This window comes from Tauraco erythrolophus, chromosome 7 (assembly GCF_009769465.1).
Source record: "Tauraco erythrolophus isolate bTauEry1 chromosome 7, bTauEry1.pri, whole genome shotgun sequence".
Lineage (NCBI taxonomy): Eukaryota > Metazoa > Chordata > Aves > Musophagiformes > Musophagidae > Tauraco > Tauraco erythrolophus.
Window position 1 is genome coordinate 32,380,816 of NC_141471.1, and position 16,827 is coordinate 32,397,642.

Genomic DNA, 16,827 nt, shown 5'->3' on the forward strand with positions numbered 1-16,827 from the left:
CTAGTGTTTGGAATTAATCTCCACCCATAAATTCTTCTAAAATGTGGCATTCTCTGGTCGTCCTCTTCTTTTAAATATGTACAAAATATTTCAACATAAGCCACTGTTTTCATCATCCTGAAAAACAGAATGTAAGAAGGAAGAGAGGGGAAGACAAATCGTTCATTCCAGCAGACTTCCATGAAATATGGTTTTCACTTATTAAAGAGAACATTTCAGAGATAATGGAAAGAGAATTATGTTGAAATGTAATTTTCAATTAATTACTTTGAAAATTATGTTGTCTGATTTCCAAATCGTGCCAAAAATGTAGAGTATAACCAGCTTTAATCTACTGACAGTAATAGCTTTGGGTTATTTTTGTTTGTGGGTAGGTCCTCTTAATTGATTATTTATTTTTAACCAATTTATATTGACCCAATATCTGAAAAATGAGCTGTTGAAAAAGGAGTAGATGTTACAGGGCCTTGATTCACATACAATTTCCCGAAATACGTGGAAGAAAAGCAGAGACCTTATACCAAGAGTTAATAAGCTAGAAAACATTAATTACATGAGAATGCATATGTTTTTGGTGTTTAAAATCTATTTCTGATGTTTATATGGCAGAAATTAAAATTAAATTTGAAATTCCTCATGGAGATTCCCTTTTTGTGCATCACAGTAAAGTTTGGTTTATATTGCAAGTCCTTAGCATTTTCTGATCTAAGTATTTGATTTAATACATTTTTTACATAATTCATTTTGAAAGTTCTGGTAACCAAATAAAATTACTTCTTAGATAAAGTGGCATCCAAATTCTCATCTCTTGAGATGAAAGCTCACAGAAAAACATAATGTAAGAAAATCACATGCTTTCACAGGCTGCTCCTACCAAATAGTCCATATGGTCAAATAATATTTGGATATTATCAATACCACAGACATATATCATTGCCAAAATTCTCCCTTTATGCCTCCTATCAGAATCAATTACTTTGCAATATTTGACAGCAACTAGTACGTCTCTTTCAAAGAAGTAAACTCAACAAAACATCTGCAAAGGAAATGGGAAGGCTCAATTTTTATGCAATAACTACATTTTTTAGCATAATCTTGTACTACATTCTCACGTTATTAAAATAAATTGATGCTAATTACTAAAATAAATCTGGAACGCATTCACCAACCACTGCAGTCTCATCCCAGTCTTATATGCAGGTAAGGGAAAGAAAACAACTTCACTACCAGCATATTTTCTTTAGTACATGATTATATATGTGTTTAAGTATGTATATCCATACGTACTACGTAAAACAATACATATATTTAATACATAAATTTACTAAATATGCTATATTTACTATACAAAGGTGGGGGTTTTAAGAAGAAAGAGTGCTAAGGCACATATTTTGTTATGGTTTCGGCTGAGACAGAGTTGGTTCTTCTTTTTAGCAGCTAGAAGAGCTCTGTTTTTTTTCTTTTAGTCTGGGATTCACTATGAGAAGAATGTTGATAGCATACTGATGTTTATAGTTGGCACCAAGACCTCAAGATCTTTCCAGCTTGCCGCTTTCTTGCCAGTGTGCAGGAGCACAACAGGCTGGCAGGGAACACAGCTGGGACAAACGGCCCACAACTCCCCTTATGATTTGAACTGAAGACTTAGGATTGAAAGCTAAATTGGCCAAGGAAGTATTCCATATCATGCAATGTCATGCCTAGTATACAGACAAGAGTTGACGGGAAAGAAGGGCTTCTGCTCTTCCAAGGGCTCTCACTTGGACTCCTATCTCTCTCTTTCTTTCTTTTCAGGCCCTCACTCGTCCAGGACTGTGGTGTCGAGACTTACCTCCTTCGGGATCATTTACCGGGACGGGACAGGCGTTGGTCATCAGGTGGTGACCATTTACACTGTGCATCACTTGTTTGTATACATTATTATCATCATCATTACTTTTAATTTATTATTATATTATTAAATTGTTCTTATCTCAACCACGAGTCTCCTTCCCTTTTTCCCCTTAATTCTCTCCCCTATTCTCTGAGGGTGGGGGAGGGCAAGTAAGCGGCTGTGTGGTGTTTAGATGCTGGCTGGGCTAAACCACCACATACTTTGGAATGATCTTGTAGCAGATTATCACCCAGGGTCTTTTTTACATGCATTACCAATAAAGAACATTAGAAGAAATATACATAAATTATTACATGCTAAACAGAGTGAAGAATAGATAGCTTGCATTCTGTCCCAGCAGAGTTGGTCATCTGAAAATTACAATTACTACAGAAATTCAGAAAAATGGGGTAGGTGGCATGCTTCAGACTAAAACCAAATAAAATAGCAAAATTAATGAATCCTTGAAAAAATCCCTGTGTCTGATGAAGTAGCATAAACACCTGTAGAACTGTTTACAAGCACCATATAGTCCTTTATTATTCAACTGCTACAAATTGGATGTATACCAAAAAAATACTATAGCACCAACACAGCACTCATTTGATGGCTTCAGAATTCTCATTGTTACAAATTAAACAGAATTTCAACATTAAATGCTATTCTCTTAACAAAATGCCTCTGTCTGGTTTTCTTTTGTAGGGTCCAAATCCCCATTAGCCAAATACTTTGCCCATGCTTTCTTTTGCAACATTAATTCAGACACGTAGCGATCAAATGAATGCAGAGGGTGATACAATTAAGATCACCATAATTTAAAAACACAGAAAAATAATTTTCCATTGATGTTAAATATATCTTAGTAGTTAAATATTATGAAATCTATCACTGATGACTAGCAGAATAAATAGTTGTAACTCCTACTTATGTATAAACATTGCACCATTACATGCATATTTGAGCCGAAATGCATCAATTCTAAATACTCATGAATGGCAATATAAAAATCAAGAAATACACTAAGTTTATACTTTCTGAAGGAATTTATTTCTGTGTTTATTTCGCTTTAAGAAAAGAACAACTTAGCTGATATTTCATATTCATATGAAAATAAGAGGATAGCATTTTTCGTACTTTATAACTCAGTGCCACAATTGGTATTTATTTCTCTGGTTTCACGCTGTTAAAGGAGTTGAAATGTTGTCAGAGTAGCATGTTACTCTTCAGATAAAATATGTTAAAAATAAAACAGACACCAGTGTGACCCTCCAAAGGTTTTTTTTGTTGTTTGTTTTCCTTTAAAAATAGTATAGTTTTAAGCAGCATATTCTTTGAAATAGAATGGTCCCTCTGGCCTCAATATCAAGAAAGCTTAAAATTCTGTATCAACTTCTACCTAAATACCGCTGGTGGGACCTTTATAAACCAAAAAAAATAAACTCTTCTTCTTATAAAATAGTTTGAAAGAGTATCTAGTGCACATCAGAACTGGAAAACAACCCTTAAGGTAGCCATTTAACGAACTATGAGAATTAAACAGGTAACATGGAAATGAAAGCAGTATGAGGCTCAAAGCTTAAACAGAAGATATTGTGCAATGCAAAAAAGTAGGGGAAAATAGGGAAAAAACAGGATCTTAATACAAAAAGGGGAATTATCAAAAAGGAAGGAAGATATCAAGGAGGAAGAGATGTTAGCAGAGACTGAGGAAAGGAGACAGAGGGACTACTAAAGATCATAAAAAATGTTCAAAACTGAACAGTTTTGCAGCAGAAATTGACTATCTGAAACATTTTACACATCGGTGCCCTCAACACTTTCCACAGAAAGCAGGCTCACAGCCAGGCTGCCAGCATCTCTGCCTGGCAGGGTTCCCAACTCTCTAGGTATCCAGGATGCTGTTTCCCTAGAAATTCTGCCTAGAGAGCCAGAAAAGCACTGAGTGCCCAGTGTCTAAAGGGTAGAGCTTTCTGCTGGTGATACTCACAAGCTTCTAACTTTTTCTCTTTTGTAGCTAAAAAGATACAACATCCTTTTTCAGTTCTCAGCTTCTCACTCGTGAGGGACAGGGTTTGCCTTCATAATAGATATCCTATAATTTTCCACATCCTACTAACTCTTCAGTAAATTAGTGCAAATCTCAGTTCGCTTTGTCCCATTATTTGGTTGAAAGCAGAAAGACATGGTTTCTGCAATACTTTTTTATAGAAAATTAAGTCTTCCTTATCTGTAGTAGAAATATTACATTTTATATATTATAATAAGGCTAGATCTTTACAGTAAACTAGTATTTTCTATCAGATCAAAGAATGTAGCTGAGGGAAACATCACAAAAAATCCTTCTTTCAATTCGTATTTCTGTGTTTCAAGTTTTAACGTTTTTCACTTACATCATTTGGCCTAAGACTACCTTTTCTTACAAGTCATGCCTTGTTTGCAGACCACCATGGCCACAGGAATACCATTACAATGTCCCAGTAACATAATTCTCTTCTTCACGACCAAACCACAATGATGTTCTGCAATCATCTTGTGATGACTACCACACACTCAGCTCCTAGTCTAACAATTGCCACTAGTCCCAGGGTACACCACGCTGTACTCTGCACTACTGCATTTCATTCCATTTACTACAGTCCATATAATCATCAAGTTTTTCTTCTATAATATTCAGCTTTTTGTCCATTTTAGCAACCATTCCCAAATTTGGTTTAGTAAGTTGATTCTATCAGTATTCATTTACTTCTTTTGACTACTTCTAAGTTACTAGCAAAAATAGTAATAAAATTAGTCTCAAGACTGATCCTAGACACACTGCTTTAACCTGAATACCTTATCCTTCAGGATCCATTGGCTTTCTAAAAACATAATGCTGGTCATCTGAAGAAAACTGAGCCCTTTTGTGAACAGGGAGTACTGCTCTCAGTAACACACATCCAAAAGCTCAACTGGCCTTTGACCCCAGAAACTAATCCTTTCAGTTTCTTGACTTTTTCATTGTTCTCATGTTCCGGCTGCCTCTTCCCAGAATAGCAGGGCAGGGGCTTTTTAACACCTCTGTGCTACAAAGGAAGAGTAACTAGGTCATTCAAAAAACTAGTTCATTTGATTAGTCCTTCTTCCTTAGCTTTTTTATTTCATTGTATTTCTATACCTGGTTTTAGGCTACTGGAAGTTCTCATGAGTAGAATCCTGGGCTGATGATCAGATCTTTAACCATTTCTCTTGCAATTGCTGCAAAGTCACAATTACTTAAAGCACACTATAAGTCTTATTCAGATGATGAAGTCTGCAATTTTAAGCCTGCTACATATAAATGGTATTATATGATTATAGAAACAGTATTTAATTTTTTTTATGACATGGGTTATTGTTATTTCAGAATAATACAAACCATTATAAGATCACACCAGTAAGCAGAAATTTTTGTGAAAAGTATAGAACAAGTTAATTACTTGCTCTTATTTTTCATATTCCTCTTAATTAATGTTAGCAAAATTATGTACTGTGAATGACAAAATGAAATTTGTCTAGTGAAAGTCTACCAGAAGAAAAAGAGTGCACTTTGCTCTGAGCTTTAAATATTTCTCTATTATCTAACAGAATAGCCACATGCAGTATTAATTGACAAGTGACATTCAATGGAAGCCTACAAAATAAGAGATACTGCTCCTATGCATAAAAAAAAAGAAAAAAACCCCAACAAATTAAGATTACTTACTTGATTAAGTATATCTTGTTTCTGTAATGCATGCAAGGAAAGAAAGAATACGCATAAATTAGTGTAGTATCATAACACTCAGGCTGTTTTTATAATAGAACTATTTTTGTTGAAAGGTTAGTGATGTAGATGAACAAGTTTAAGATGTTAGACAGAACCATTCTCTTGACATATGTGCTAATGCAAGAAAATGGGATAATCTAAGCCAGCATTCTAGTCTTGATTACAGAGTGCAAGCAATTTATTTTTAACCATGCAATGACAGATAACTGAGAAAAAGAAAAGTAAATAAAATGTGCTTCATCCCTGTGTACTTTAAAAAAAATCATAAAAAATTACTTGTTGCCAAGAATAGTTGTTAACAAAACAACTTAATCAGAAGGAAATTATAAATTCCATAAACACATTAACAACAAAGGGAGGCCTAAGGAGACTCTCCATCTTTTATTGGATGTAGGGGGAACATAATCACAAAGGATGAGGAAAGGTTGAGGTACTTAAGGCCTTACTTTAATAGTAAGACCAGCTGTTCATGGGGTATCCAGCCCCCTGAGCTGAAAGATATGGAAGGGGAGCAGAATGAAGCCCCCATAATCCAAGGGAAAATGGTTAGCGACCTGCTACATCACTTAGACACATGTAAGTCTATGGGGCTGGATGGGATCCACCCAAGGGTACTTACTGAGGGAGGTGGCAGAAACACTCACTAAGACACTTTCCATATTTTATCAGCAGTCCTGGCTTACCAGGGAGGTCCCAAGTTAACTGTAGGTTAGTAAATGTGATGCCCATCTACAAGAAAGGCCAGAAGGAGGATCCAGGGAACTATAGGCCTGTCAATCTGACCTCGGCCTTGGTGCCAGGGAAGTTTATGGAGCAAACTATCTTGAGTGCCATCATGCGGCATGTACAGGACAAGGTGATCAGACCCAGTCAGCATGACTTTATGAAAGGCAAGTCCTGCTTGACTAACCTGATCTCCTTCTATGACAAGATGACTTGCTTAGTGGATGAGGAAAGGGCTCTGGATGTTGTCTATCTGGACTTTAGTAAAAAGCCTTTGACACAGTATTTTCCTGGAAAAACTGACTGCTCACAGCTTGGACAGCCTACTCTTCAGTGGGTAGAAAAGCTGGCTGAATGGTTGGGCTCAAAGAGTTGTAGCAAGTGGAGGTAAATCCAGTTGGCAGCAGGTCACAAGTGGTGTTCCCCAGGGCTCAGTATTGGGGCCAGTTCTGTTTAGTGTCTTTATCAACCATCTGCATGAGGAGATTGAGTGCACCCTCAGTAAGTTTGCAGACAACACCATGTTGGGTGGGAGTGTTGATCTGCTTAAGGGTACGAAGACTCTACAGAGGCATCGGAACAGGATGGATCAATGAGCCGAGGCCAATTTTATGAGGCTCTACATGGTTAAGTGCCAGGTCCTGGACTTGGGTCATTACAACCCCATGCAACACAACAGGTTTGTGGGAGAGTGGCTGGAAAGAAAGACCTGGGGGTGCTGGTCGACAGCGGGCTGAATATGAGCCGGCAGTGTGCCCAGGTGGCCAAGAAGGCCAACAGCATCCTGGCTTGTATCAGAAATAGTGTGGCCAGCAGGACTAGGGAAGCAATCATCCCTTTGTACTTGGCACTGATGAGGTCACACCTCAAATACTGTGTTCAGTTTTGGGGCCCTCACTACAAGACAGACATTGCGGTGCTGGAGCGTGTCCAAAGAAGGGCAGTGAAGCTGGTGAAGGGTGTAGAGCACAAGTCTTATGAGGAGCAGCTGAGAGAACTAGGGCTGTTCAGCCTAGAGAAAAGGAGGCTGAGGGGAGACTTTACTGCTCTCTGTAACTCCCGAAAGGAGATTGTAGTGAGGTGGGTGTCAGTCTCTTTTCTCAAGTAACAAGTGATAAGATGAGAGGAAATGGTCTCAAGTTGTGGCAATGGAGGTTTAGATTAAATATTAGGAAAATGTTCTTCACTGAAAGGGTTGTCAAGCATTGGAACAGACTGACCAGGGAAGTGGTTGAGTCACAATCCCTGGAGATACTTAAAAGACATATAAACAAAGCGCTCAGGGACATAGTTTAGTGGTGGACTTGGTAGTGTTGGGTTTACTGTTGGATTCAATGACATCACTCTATGACTCTATAAACACTAGCAAGCACTTGCAGAAGTCATCATTATATGCTGCTTTAGTTTCTTAAAATTTTTCATCTTTTAAAGGTGCCATATTAATTTTCCACCTTAATCACAAACCGCTATCACTACTTCCCAGTAAGAGGTTCTACCTTAAAATTATAAACAGAGTTGCATCTTCTGCATAGATTACACTGATTGTGCAAGACTTCTGCTAAACTAGAATTACCAGAGGTATATCTGATAGTTCACAGAATTAAGTTAGACAACCCCTAAAAACTCTGGAAATCAGAAGAACCCTGGAGAAAGCTGCTTGGAAATATCTGCACTATTTCCAGAAACGTAGAAATGCTTTGGAGCGGGCAGATGACTGCAAACTGACTGCAAACATTCTGCCAAACTTGGGGCTTCACCTCTTTGGGTAGGTCAGATCATGCAACGTGCCTTGCGTCATGCACTCATTGTCATAACCTTCCTGGAAATTTTTGTTTTCCTATTTTTAGTGCATACGCACATTTATTCTTTTTATCCTCATCTGAACTGTAGGACTCCGGAGCACTGCCCTGTGCCATGTGAAGACTCAAGCTGCACCCTGACTGCTTGTCTGGATGAGGCCCCTCTATGCACCTTCCACCCTTACTCTTCATGCACTGATTAATCCTAAGAGCTCTAGATGATAAGTAGGTAAGCAGGTAATCAAGAAATTACGAGGCACTCCAACAGACCCCTCAAAAAGTTGATGACGCTAGGACTACAAGCGCACAATGACGTGAACTTACTGCCCATTTAGATATAGTCTTTAGCTCCATCTGCTTTCTTAATTCTTGCTAGCCTGTTCAGTGCTCCCCTCAAAGCAAAATGGCTGAATTGAATTAATTTAAATAAATCTCACATGATGGAAAGACTGCTTATAATCACAGCTTTCCATGAGGCTGATCTTAACCCACCTATGTGTCTTACATCAGGTATAAAATCTAGTCTTAACTACATATTTGACATTGACTTAAAGAAGAAGGTGGAAGGGCAGAGGTTCAGTAGCATTAGTAGAAGTTTTAGTCATCTCCCTCACACTGAAAGCAGAGAGTAAAAGCTCCATAAATAAACTCCCTATACTGGATGACCTTCTGACAATCAGATACATCATTTCCACTAAGCCCAAAAACCACTCACTCACCGACACAAGATAATGGAAAAACAAACCAGATGACTTCAGGTAACAAGCTTCGAATACCAATAGCTTTTCTTTTGCTATTTGTGTCCTATTAAAAGAGCTTGTAGAATAAATTCCTGAATCCTTTAAGCAGGGAGAAGCTTGAAACAGGTAATTCTGAAGGTTTTTTCTTCTTAAGTATATAAATACATCACACTGCTAAATCCGCCACAGCTCTATGGCCGCACTCAGAGAGCAGTGGTCAACAGCTCGATGTCCAAGTGGAGACCGGTCACGAGTGGCGTCCCTCAGGGGTCCGTGTTGGGCCCGGCCCTCTTCAACATCTTTGTCGGTGACGTGGACAGTGGCATGGAGTGCACCCTCAGCAAGTTCGCCGACGACACCAAGCTGTGTGGTGCTGTCGACACGCTGGAGGGGAGGGATGCCATCCAGAGGGACCTCGACAGGCTGGAGAGGTGGGCCCGTGCCAACCTCATGAAGTTCAACCAGGCCAAATGCAAGGTCCTACATCTGGGTCGTGGCAATCCCAGGCACAAATACAGACTGGGTGGTGAATGGATCAAGAGCAGCCCTGAGGAGAAGGACTTGGGAGTACTGGTGGACGAGAAGCTCAATATGAGCCGGCAATGTGCTCTTGCGGCCCAGAAGGCCAACCGCGTCCTGGGCTGCATCAAGAGGAGCGTGGCCAGCAGGTCGAGAGAGGTGATTCTTCCCCTCTACTCTGCCCTCGTGAGACCTCACCTGGAGTACTGCGTCCAGTTCTGGAGCCCCCAACATAAGAAGGACATGGACCAGTTGGAGAGGGTCCAGAGGAGGGCCACGAAGATGATAAGAGGGCTGGAGCACCTTTCCTATGAGGACAGGCTGAAAGAGTTGGGGCTGTTCAGCCTGGAAAAGAGGAGGCTCCGGGGTGACCTTATAGCGGTCTTCCAGTACCTCAAGGGGGCCTACAGGAAAGATGGGGAGAGGCCGTTCAGGAGGGCCTGTTGTGATAGGACAAGGGGTAATGGTTTTAAAATAGAGGGAGGTAGATTCAGGTTGGATATTAGGAAAAAATTTTTTACCATGAGAGTTGTAGAACACTGGAACAGGTTGCCCAGAGAGGTGGTGGATGCTGCATCCCTGGAGACGTTCAAGGCCAGGTTGGACGAGGCTCTGAGCAACCCGATCTAGTTGGAGATATCCCTGTTCCTTGCAGGGGGGTTGGACTAGATGACCTTTGAAGGTCCCTTCCAGCCCTAACCATTCTATGATTCTATGTCCCATGTTTATTGGTAAAAAACTGGCACCGCTTTTGACAAGAATATTGACAAGACATGAAAAATACTTGGAGTGCTTATGAGAGAATGATCTAGGAAACAAAGAGCTAAAATAGAAACAGGATGGTATCCTCTAGAAAACACAACAAAACGGAAGTGCTGTCTATAATACGCGGAAGCAAAAAGCTGCACTATGATTTCAGCTAGACCAGTCAATTTTTGTCATCTCATCTATAGATAACAATTAATTACTTAAATAGTACATTCAAATCCTGGAGTCCTCATCTGACGAGATACAATCAACTTGTAGATCATTCTGTGAAGAGTGTATCCACGTAGCAGGCTGAACGCATGCCAAAATATAGACACACCTGTGCAAAGGCAGTTCTGTCTGACTTGGAATATTCATTCAACTGCAGAGGAAATTTCAGCTACTCTGCTTCCAGTTCAGCAGCTCCTGGCATGAAACCTGAGCTAATAAATCCTACTAGCTCCAAAGTAGCATCACTGCTAGCTACGGTTTTCCTTACGTTGCACTCCCTGAAGTCTAAGCGCTAAGCAGCAAAGTGCAAAAGCTGTCAGGGTTACCCGGGGTCCAGCATGGACCCAGTAGTAGTGAACAGCTTGATCCCTGCTGAAGACACTGAAGCCACCACAGGGTGTCTGTCTGGCATTCCCTCCTCCCATTCCATCCTCCCATCCTGCGCACTGGCTTATGTGCTGTGCTGCTCTACAATCCCTGGATGTTCCAGTACATTGGTAGGATTCTGCAAACAAATCACTGTGAAAGGAAGGACTCTGGGAATTGCAATACAAAGTCACAGACTCGGCTCAGGACCGACCGTGTTTATTAATTCCAATTTAGCACAAATTCTGCCAATGCACCTGGACTCAGCCAGAGGAGTTGTCTCAAGTGGCCATACTGATCACTTTTTGCCATGACTCATCCTCCACATACCCCAAATTAGACGAATGACTGTTAAAAGAGAGTAATCTCACAACTTTAAATACTGATTTGTTTATATATAAACATTGATAATTTGATAACCTGTAACCTACATGGCAACATGCTTTTTAAATATGCATAAAACACACAGTTAATTAGTACTTTAAAAGGTTACACTTTACAAAACTGAAACTGTTGTATGATGACTGAAAAGTGAAGAAATTCAAGAAGAAATGTGAATAATAAATTAAGACCATTTTATCTCATATACTAAGAGCACAAAGAAAACTGCAGAAGTAAAAAGCTAAAAAACCAAGAGCAAGCACTGAATTTGTAAATTAATAGTTCATATTTTTCTAAAAAAAACCCAAACACACACCAAAACCAAAACACAAGTGTCTATTTTTAAAAAAAAAAATCAATTAACGCCTATGTTATACTGGAGAATAAATTAGATGATCACAGCATTCCTATTATTTTATAAGCTATAATTCTATTTAACTAAAATAACGGAGACTTAAGATGATCATTTACAAGGTCAACTCACACTATTTTACTGAATTATGAAATATTTTCCTCTGAAACTGACTAAAAATGACCAACATTAAGCTTTGCAAAGTTTAAAACGTCAAGGAATTTTTCAATACTTAATGAGTTATAACTGTCTTACTTGACAATAATTATTGTCTTTTAAGATCAAATAATTTTCCTAATGGTTAGCACAGTGCTCTGTCCTGAATTCCACATAATGCAAGCATAGTTAGAAACATTACTATTAGAAACACAACTGAAACAGTTTTTATTTAGCTACATTTTGAATCACACGATTAGAATATGCTAAGCAGATACAAATTGCAAATGAGTATAACAAAAGAAAACAATCTGTCTTTTTCTACCAGCCAAAACAGAATATTTTGTCTAATAGCGAATCTGTAGTGACAACACACACACATTTTTCAGCTGAATTCTAAGTTTCATAACATCATTAAAAAAAAAAAAAAAATCTCCCCTTAGTACAGGGGATTCCGCTATCAGAAACAACATAAGAGAAACAGAACTTAAAAAGAAAACTTAACTGAACAGATTTTACTTTTCTATCTTTTGAAATTATGCTTAACTTGCCAATCTAAAAAGAATTGGGAAGTATGTTAACCTTACCATAAGTTTGGGGGTTTTTGAGTCTGTTTAAATCTTAGAATTCTAAGAAAATGGGGCTTTGTATAAATTATTAAGCAGGTCTGTCTAATGTGATGTTCATAAACTTTTAGTTCTTCAAAATATTCATATTTTCGTTTTCCAAACAGTTTCAAATACCCCAAACAGATGATTTAGGAATAATCTTCTACTTCAAATGCTTAGATTTCCTACAACATTTGTAAATATTTTCCCCACCATTTCTGACCATTGAAGAAGGAAGAAGAATTACCCCGTCAGGATTATATTTTGCTAACACACCACTGCCATGGAACTCTTCTAAGACATCTTTAATTTTCTTGGTGGAATCTGGATGAAGAATAAAGAGAGAGAAAATGAAAATACAGAAAAATGATTTACGTAATATGAACTGTAATTAAAGAAAAACAATCAAACTGCTAATAGCTTTCCTCAGTGCATATTAGTAATTTTCTCTAGCTGTATGAGCGCTGTGGGCACTAAGAAAATGAGAATGTACTGTACCCTCTCACCAAATACTCTAAAAATCGGCAAGTAAACACAAAACACTCAGAAATAAACACTCTTTGACCCAATCCTTAACTACTGTTAAGCAGCATATTTCTGAAGGAGTTGTTTTCAAGGACTATTTCAAGTCACTTTTCTTGTCCTTGAAGCCTGAGTCATCTATAGAACACGGTCATTCCCAACAGCGCTACTAAATCTTCTCTGGCACAGCTGCCATTGAGTAGAGGAACTGTCAGAGGAGCCAGCAGTATCAAGATAAAGGGGAAACTTGAAGGAACAAAAAAAAAAATTCTGCAGTCACGTTACAGAAAACAAATGTTGCTATCGAAACCTCAATTTTTGCAGACGTCTAAGATATTCTAAACAGTCAGCTACTGTAACTTTAGGACAACTTTTTTCTAACAGAATTGTGCAAAATCCCTGCAGCTCAGAAGCACATAAGTCTAATCTTTCAAAATTGTTTTTAATTGCCTACGTGCAGAATAACAGAAGTTATTGAAATAAGTAGCCACTACATAAACCCCTTAAACTCAGATTCTCTTAGAATACATCATGCACATGACCATCTTTTTCACCTTAAATATCTCAGCAATACAACAAAATAACTGTAACTCAATTTTTTCTTTAAAATGCAGTAGTTGAGGGCATAATGGTCAAATTTGTATAATGGCCACAACACTGAAGTAAACCATGAACTAGTAATGAGTAGCAGATGCACTACACAAGAAAATAGGTAAACTTAATGGCAGCACATTTATTTTTACGACAAAACCTGGAAGGAAAGGAGAGAAGCAAGAAGTGCACCAAGAACAGGACTATCGCATGAGCAATTAGACATTTAAAACAGCAAACATTAGGACCTAGTCTTCCTGATTTTTTAATTATATCAACAAAATATAGCGTTGTAATAGTTCTTAAAGAAATTCAGTATCTTAAACCTGACTCTAAAAAGTACATTTAGTAAATTATGTGACCTGGAAGGAGAAGATGTAGCAAAGGATTTGAAAAGTAGCTTTGCAACAGTTCATAACACCTATAACAGGACACACTAGTAAAACTCAATTTTAAGAGATGCTGGAGGAGTTGTTTTCCCCCAACCCTCATACACAGTTTAGATTATAATAAGGATGTTTGCCATTTTATGAAATTTTCTTAAATGAAAATACCTGAGACTATGTGTGGTCTCAGTAAAACAGTTTATTTTCCCTAATCGGATGTATTTCAATGTTACTGTCAACTCTAAGTAATGGAGTTTAGCTGGCCTCATGGGCAGTCACAGTAAATATTTACTCGATAAAGTCATCTATAGTCTTATTGCTTTGTTATTTTAAATACAGCAAATAATTACAACTTTATGTGAAAAAAAAGAATAAATCAATATATTAAGAAATTTTATTAAGAACTGTAGTTAAAAGCTGATGGGTTAAATATTTATTGACTAGGACAAGGTACGCAAAATGACGACTGACAAAAATTTCTTTTTTACTTTGTCTCCATTATTTCAATGTTTTTCAGTAGTCCTGTACACACTTGCATATAAAAATCAATACATTATAATGAAGTCAGTAACTATGAAAGCAGCAGTGTGAAATGAACAAATGAATTACAGAGGTGATTGAACCTCAACCTAAAAAAGGATTTTTCTGAACTTTGAAGGAAAGAGGTTAAACACACGTCAAATAGAAAGATGGCAAGGTCTCCTTACATGCCTTTTATTAGCGAAAGAAAATAATAACTAACTAAATAAATAAAATAGAAATGGCCCACTTTCTAGCAGTTTTAAAAGTGTCTTGAAGTTTTCTCCTAGCAATGACCATGCTTCTTTCATTTCTTATTTTGCCAGACATTCAGCTTTAAATAAGCATTACGCCTGTGCAATTGTAATTAAAACCAAAACCTGTGTTATGTTACCTATTAAAACTAAACTAATTTTATTTTTATTCAGGCTTTTCTTAGTGAAGTATCATTAAGATAGACAATATTCTCTATTCCAGCAACACAACTATTCACGTTTTTCATGCACAAGCTTAAAGCAGTCACATTCAAAAAGCACAGCCAATTCCATGCTTGAAAGAACTGTCAAGAAAAAAGGGTCTGTGAATGTAAATTCTGCTTTGGTTGTCCCAGCAAAACTCTTCAAGAGACTTCCACATTCTGGACAGGAGCTGTATTTATTACGAGCACCATGATGTACATTTCGGAGCCAAGGCAGAACCATTTTTCACCATCTTTTGTTCATAGACATTCAATCATTTTTTCAGTTCATGTGACAGTATCTAAACCTACATGAATAGAGATCTTTTAAAACGTTAAAAATGACATATCGATATTTTAAGTCAAATGTTAATGGATACTCTTCAACAGTGCTGACATTTCTCAGAAAAATTAGTTCTCCTTCCTCAGCCTCTAGTAGGCAAACCATCTTTAATAACTTGACTTAAAGGGACATAAAGAATAGGATAATTTCCAAGTTTCACTTCTTACGTGGGGGTTACATTAAAAAAAAAACAACACCAAAACCAGCAAGCAGTCTCAGCAACTTCATAAGCACCACTCATTGAAACACAACTATGGTCTTAAACTCCATTGGATTACTCTTATCTTTTTTTTAAAAATCAAGGACAAATTCCTTCTTCCTCTAAGTTTCTTTATTCCAAGCTCTCCTCAAGAGAGACAGTTTCTAAATATGTGTAGATATAGCACATAGCCTGTCACTGCAGTGCTTATATCCTATCTTATCTGCAAAGCTATAGCTAGTACAGCATGAATTTCACGCAGCTTTAAATATAAAGTTTGTTCCATGAAACAGCTCTCCTTTTTGTTCTCACAATTTTATAATTTTTATTACCCACTAGCCCAGTGCTTTGGCCGTTCACTCAAAGTATGGAAGATCTTCAATACTCTCCTCTCTCTGAATGGATTTAAACTCCTATCTTCCAACCAGTCTTCTGCAATTTGGATAGAACACAGCAGTGTTCATTTAGCCAAGGAAGGAGAAAAAGGGAAACAGGCTCAAGAATCAGAGCTTTCCATGGATGAGGTGGGACATGGTTTCTCACCACATGGTCCAGTGAGTTTGGGGCAGAACAAACATGCTAGGCATGGTGTGGAAGACTGCTACTGAGAAGCTATTACTAGTACACGGGAGAAAAGTAGTTTGATTCCACCCAGTGCTGTAGAAATTCTATTTTAAAATAAAGGCTCCAAACACAAGATATATGTATGAGACTTGGGCTAATGTTGTGCTGTTTCAGAATAACAGCAGAATAATTTAAATCATGACACTAGAAATAAGAAACCTGCATATGTAACAGTAAAAGTGTCAAAGTGTCTGATTTTTCCTTAACTATCTTTCAGTCCTAACAAAGATAATTTTTATAACTGAACACAAATTTACATAATAAGTTCAAAATCATTTAAGATTTAGCCCACATTAAAAATTATGATTCATTTTCTAAAATGACTCAACTTCAGAGGAGGAAAATTGAGCACTCAGTTGAGACTGGAATTCAGTGTACCGTTTCTCCTATAATCGGAAAACACAAAACAGAAGTAAAGCTTGCCTAGATCACACACTCTAGATCACACACTTGGTCTACATTTTCTCCCCATTCTCCCAGAAAAATTTGTGAAAAGGACTTTTTCTTAAAAAAAAAAAGACAAAAGACAGACTTCTAAGAAAATTAATATAAAACAGTATAAATCACATGCTATGGACACAAAACTGTTTTACAACTCAAAAGGAAATAAGTACTAGAAAACAATGACTAGATTATGTGTAATTCCCTTATAAATCCAGATATGTTTATCAATCTTGACAAAAATTCACAATAACCTGCACATTTATTGGACTGTAACTAATTTTAACACCTACGATAAAAAGTAGAGTAATAACCACTTTCTATCTCTATTCCTCTTTTGTAAATTTTATACAACAGGAAAAATATCACAGGCATCTGAAGTCCTACCATGGTCAAGTTCAGAATTTACATATAGAAGCTCCAGAGATATTTTTCTATATATCTTATTACTGAGGAGAAAAAAAAA

General features: G+C 37.5%; 1 protein-coding gene across 8 annotated transcripts in view; it reads right to left on the reverse strand.

Annotated features, from left to right (window-relative positions):
* Positions 1 to 16,827, reverse strand: part of DGKB (diacylglycerol kinase beta) — a 331,421-nt gene that overhangs the window by 284,636 nt on the left and 29,958 nt on the right. For 5 of the 8 annotated variants that reach the window (XM_086615216.1, XM_086615213.1, XM_086615211.1 and 2 more), the window contains exons 2-3: positions 12,527 to 12,603; positions 5,595 to 5,615 (exon numbers count right to left, since the gene is read on the reverse strand). In XM_086615216.1, the coding sequence (XP_086471342.1) occupies positions 5,595 to 5,615; positions 12,527 to 12,603 (98 nt within the window). The remainder of the gene's footprint in view (positions 1 to 5,594; positions 5,616 to 12,526; positions 12,604 to 16,827) is intronic. The other 3 variants (XM_086615217.1, XM_086615215.1, XM_086615214.1) reach the window with 1 other exon arrangement.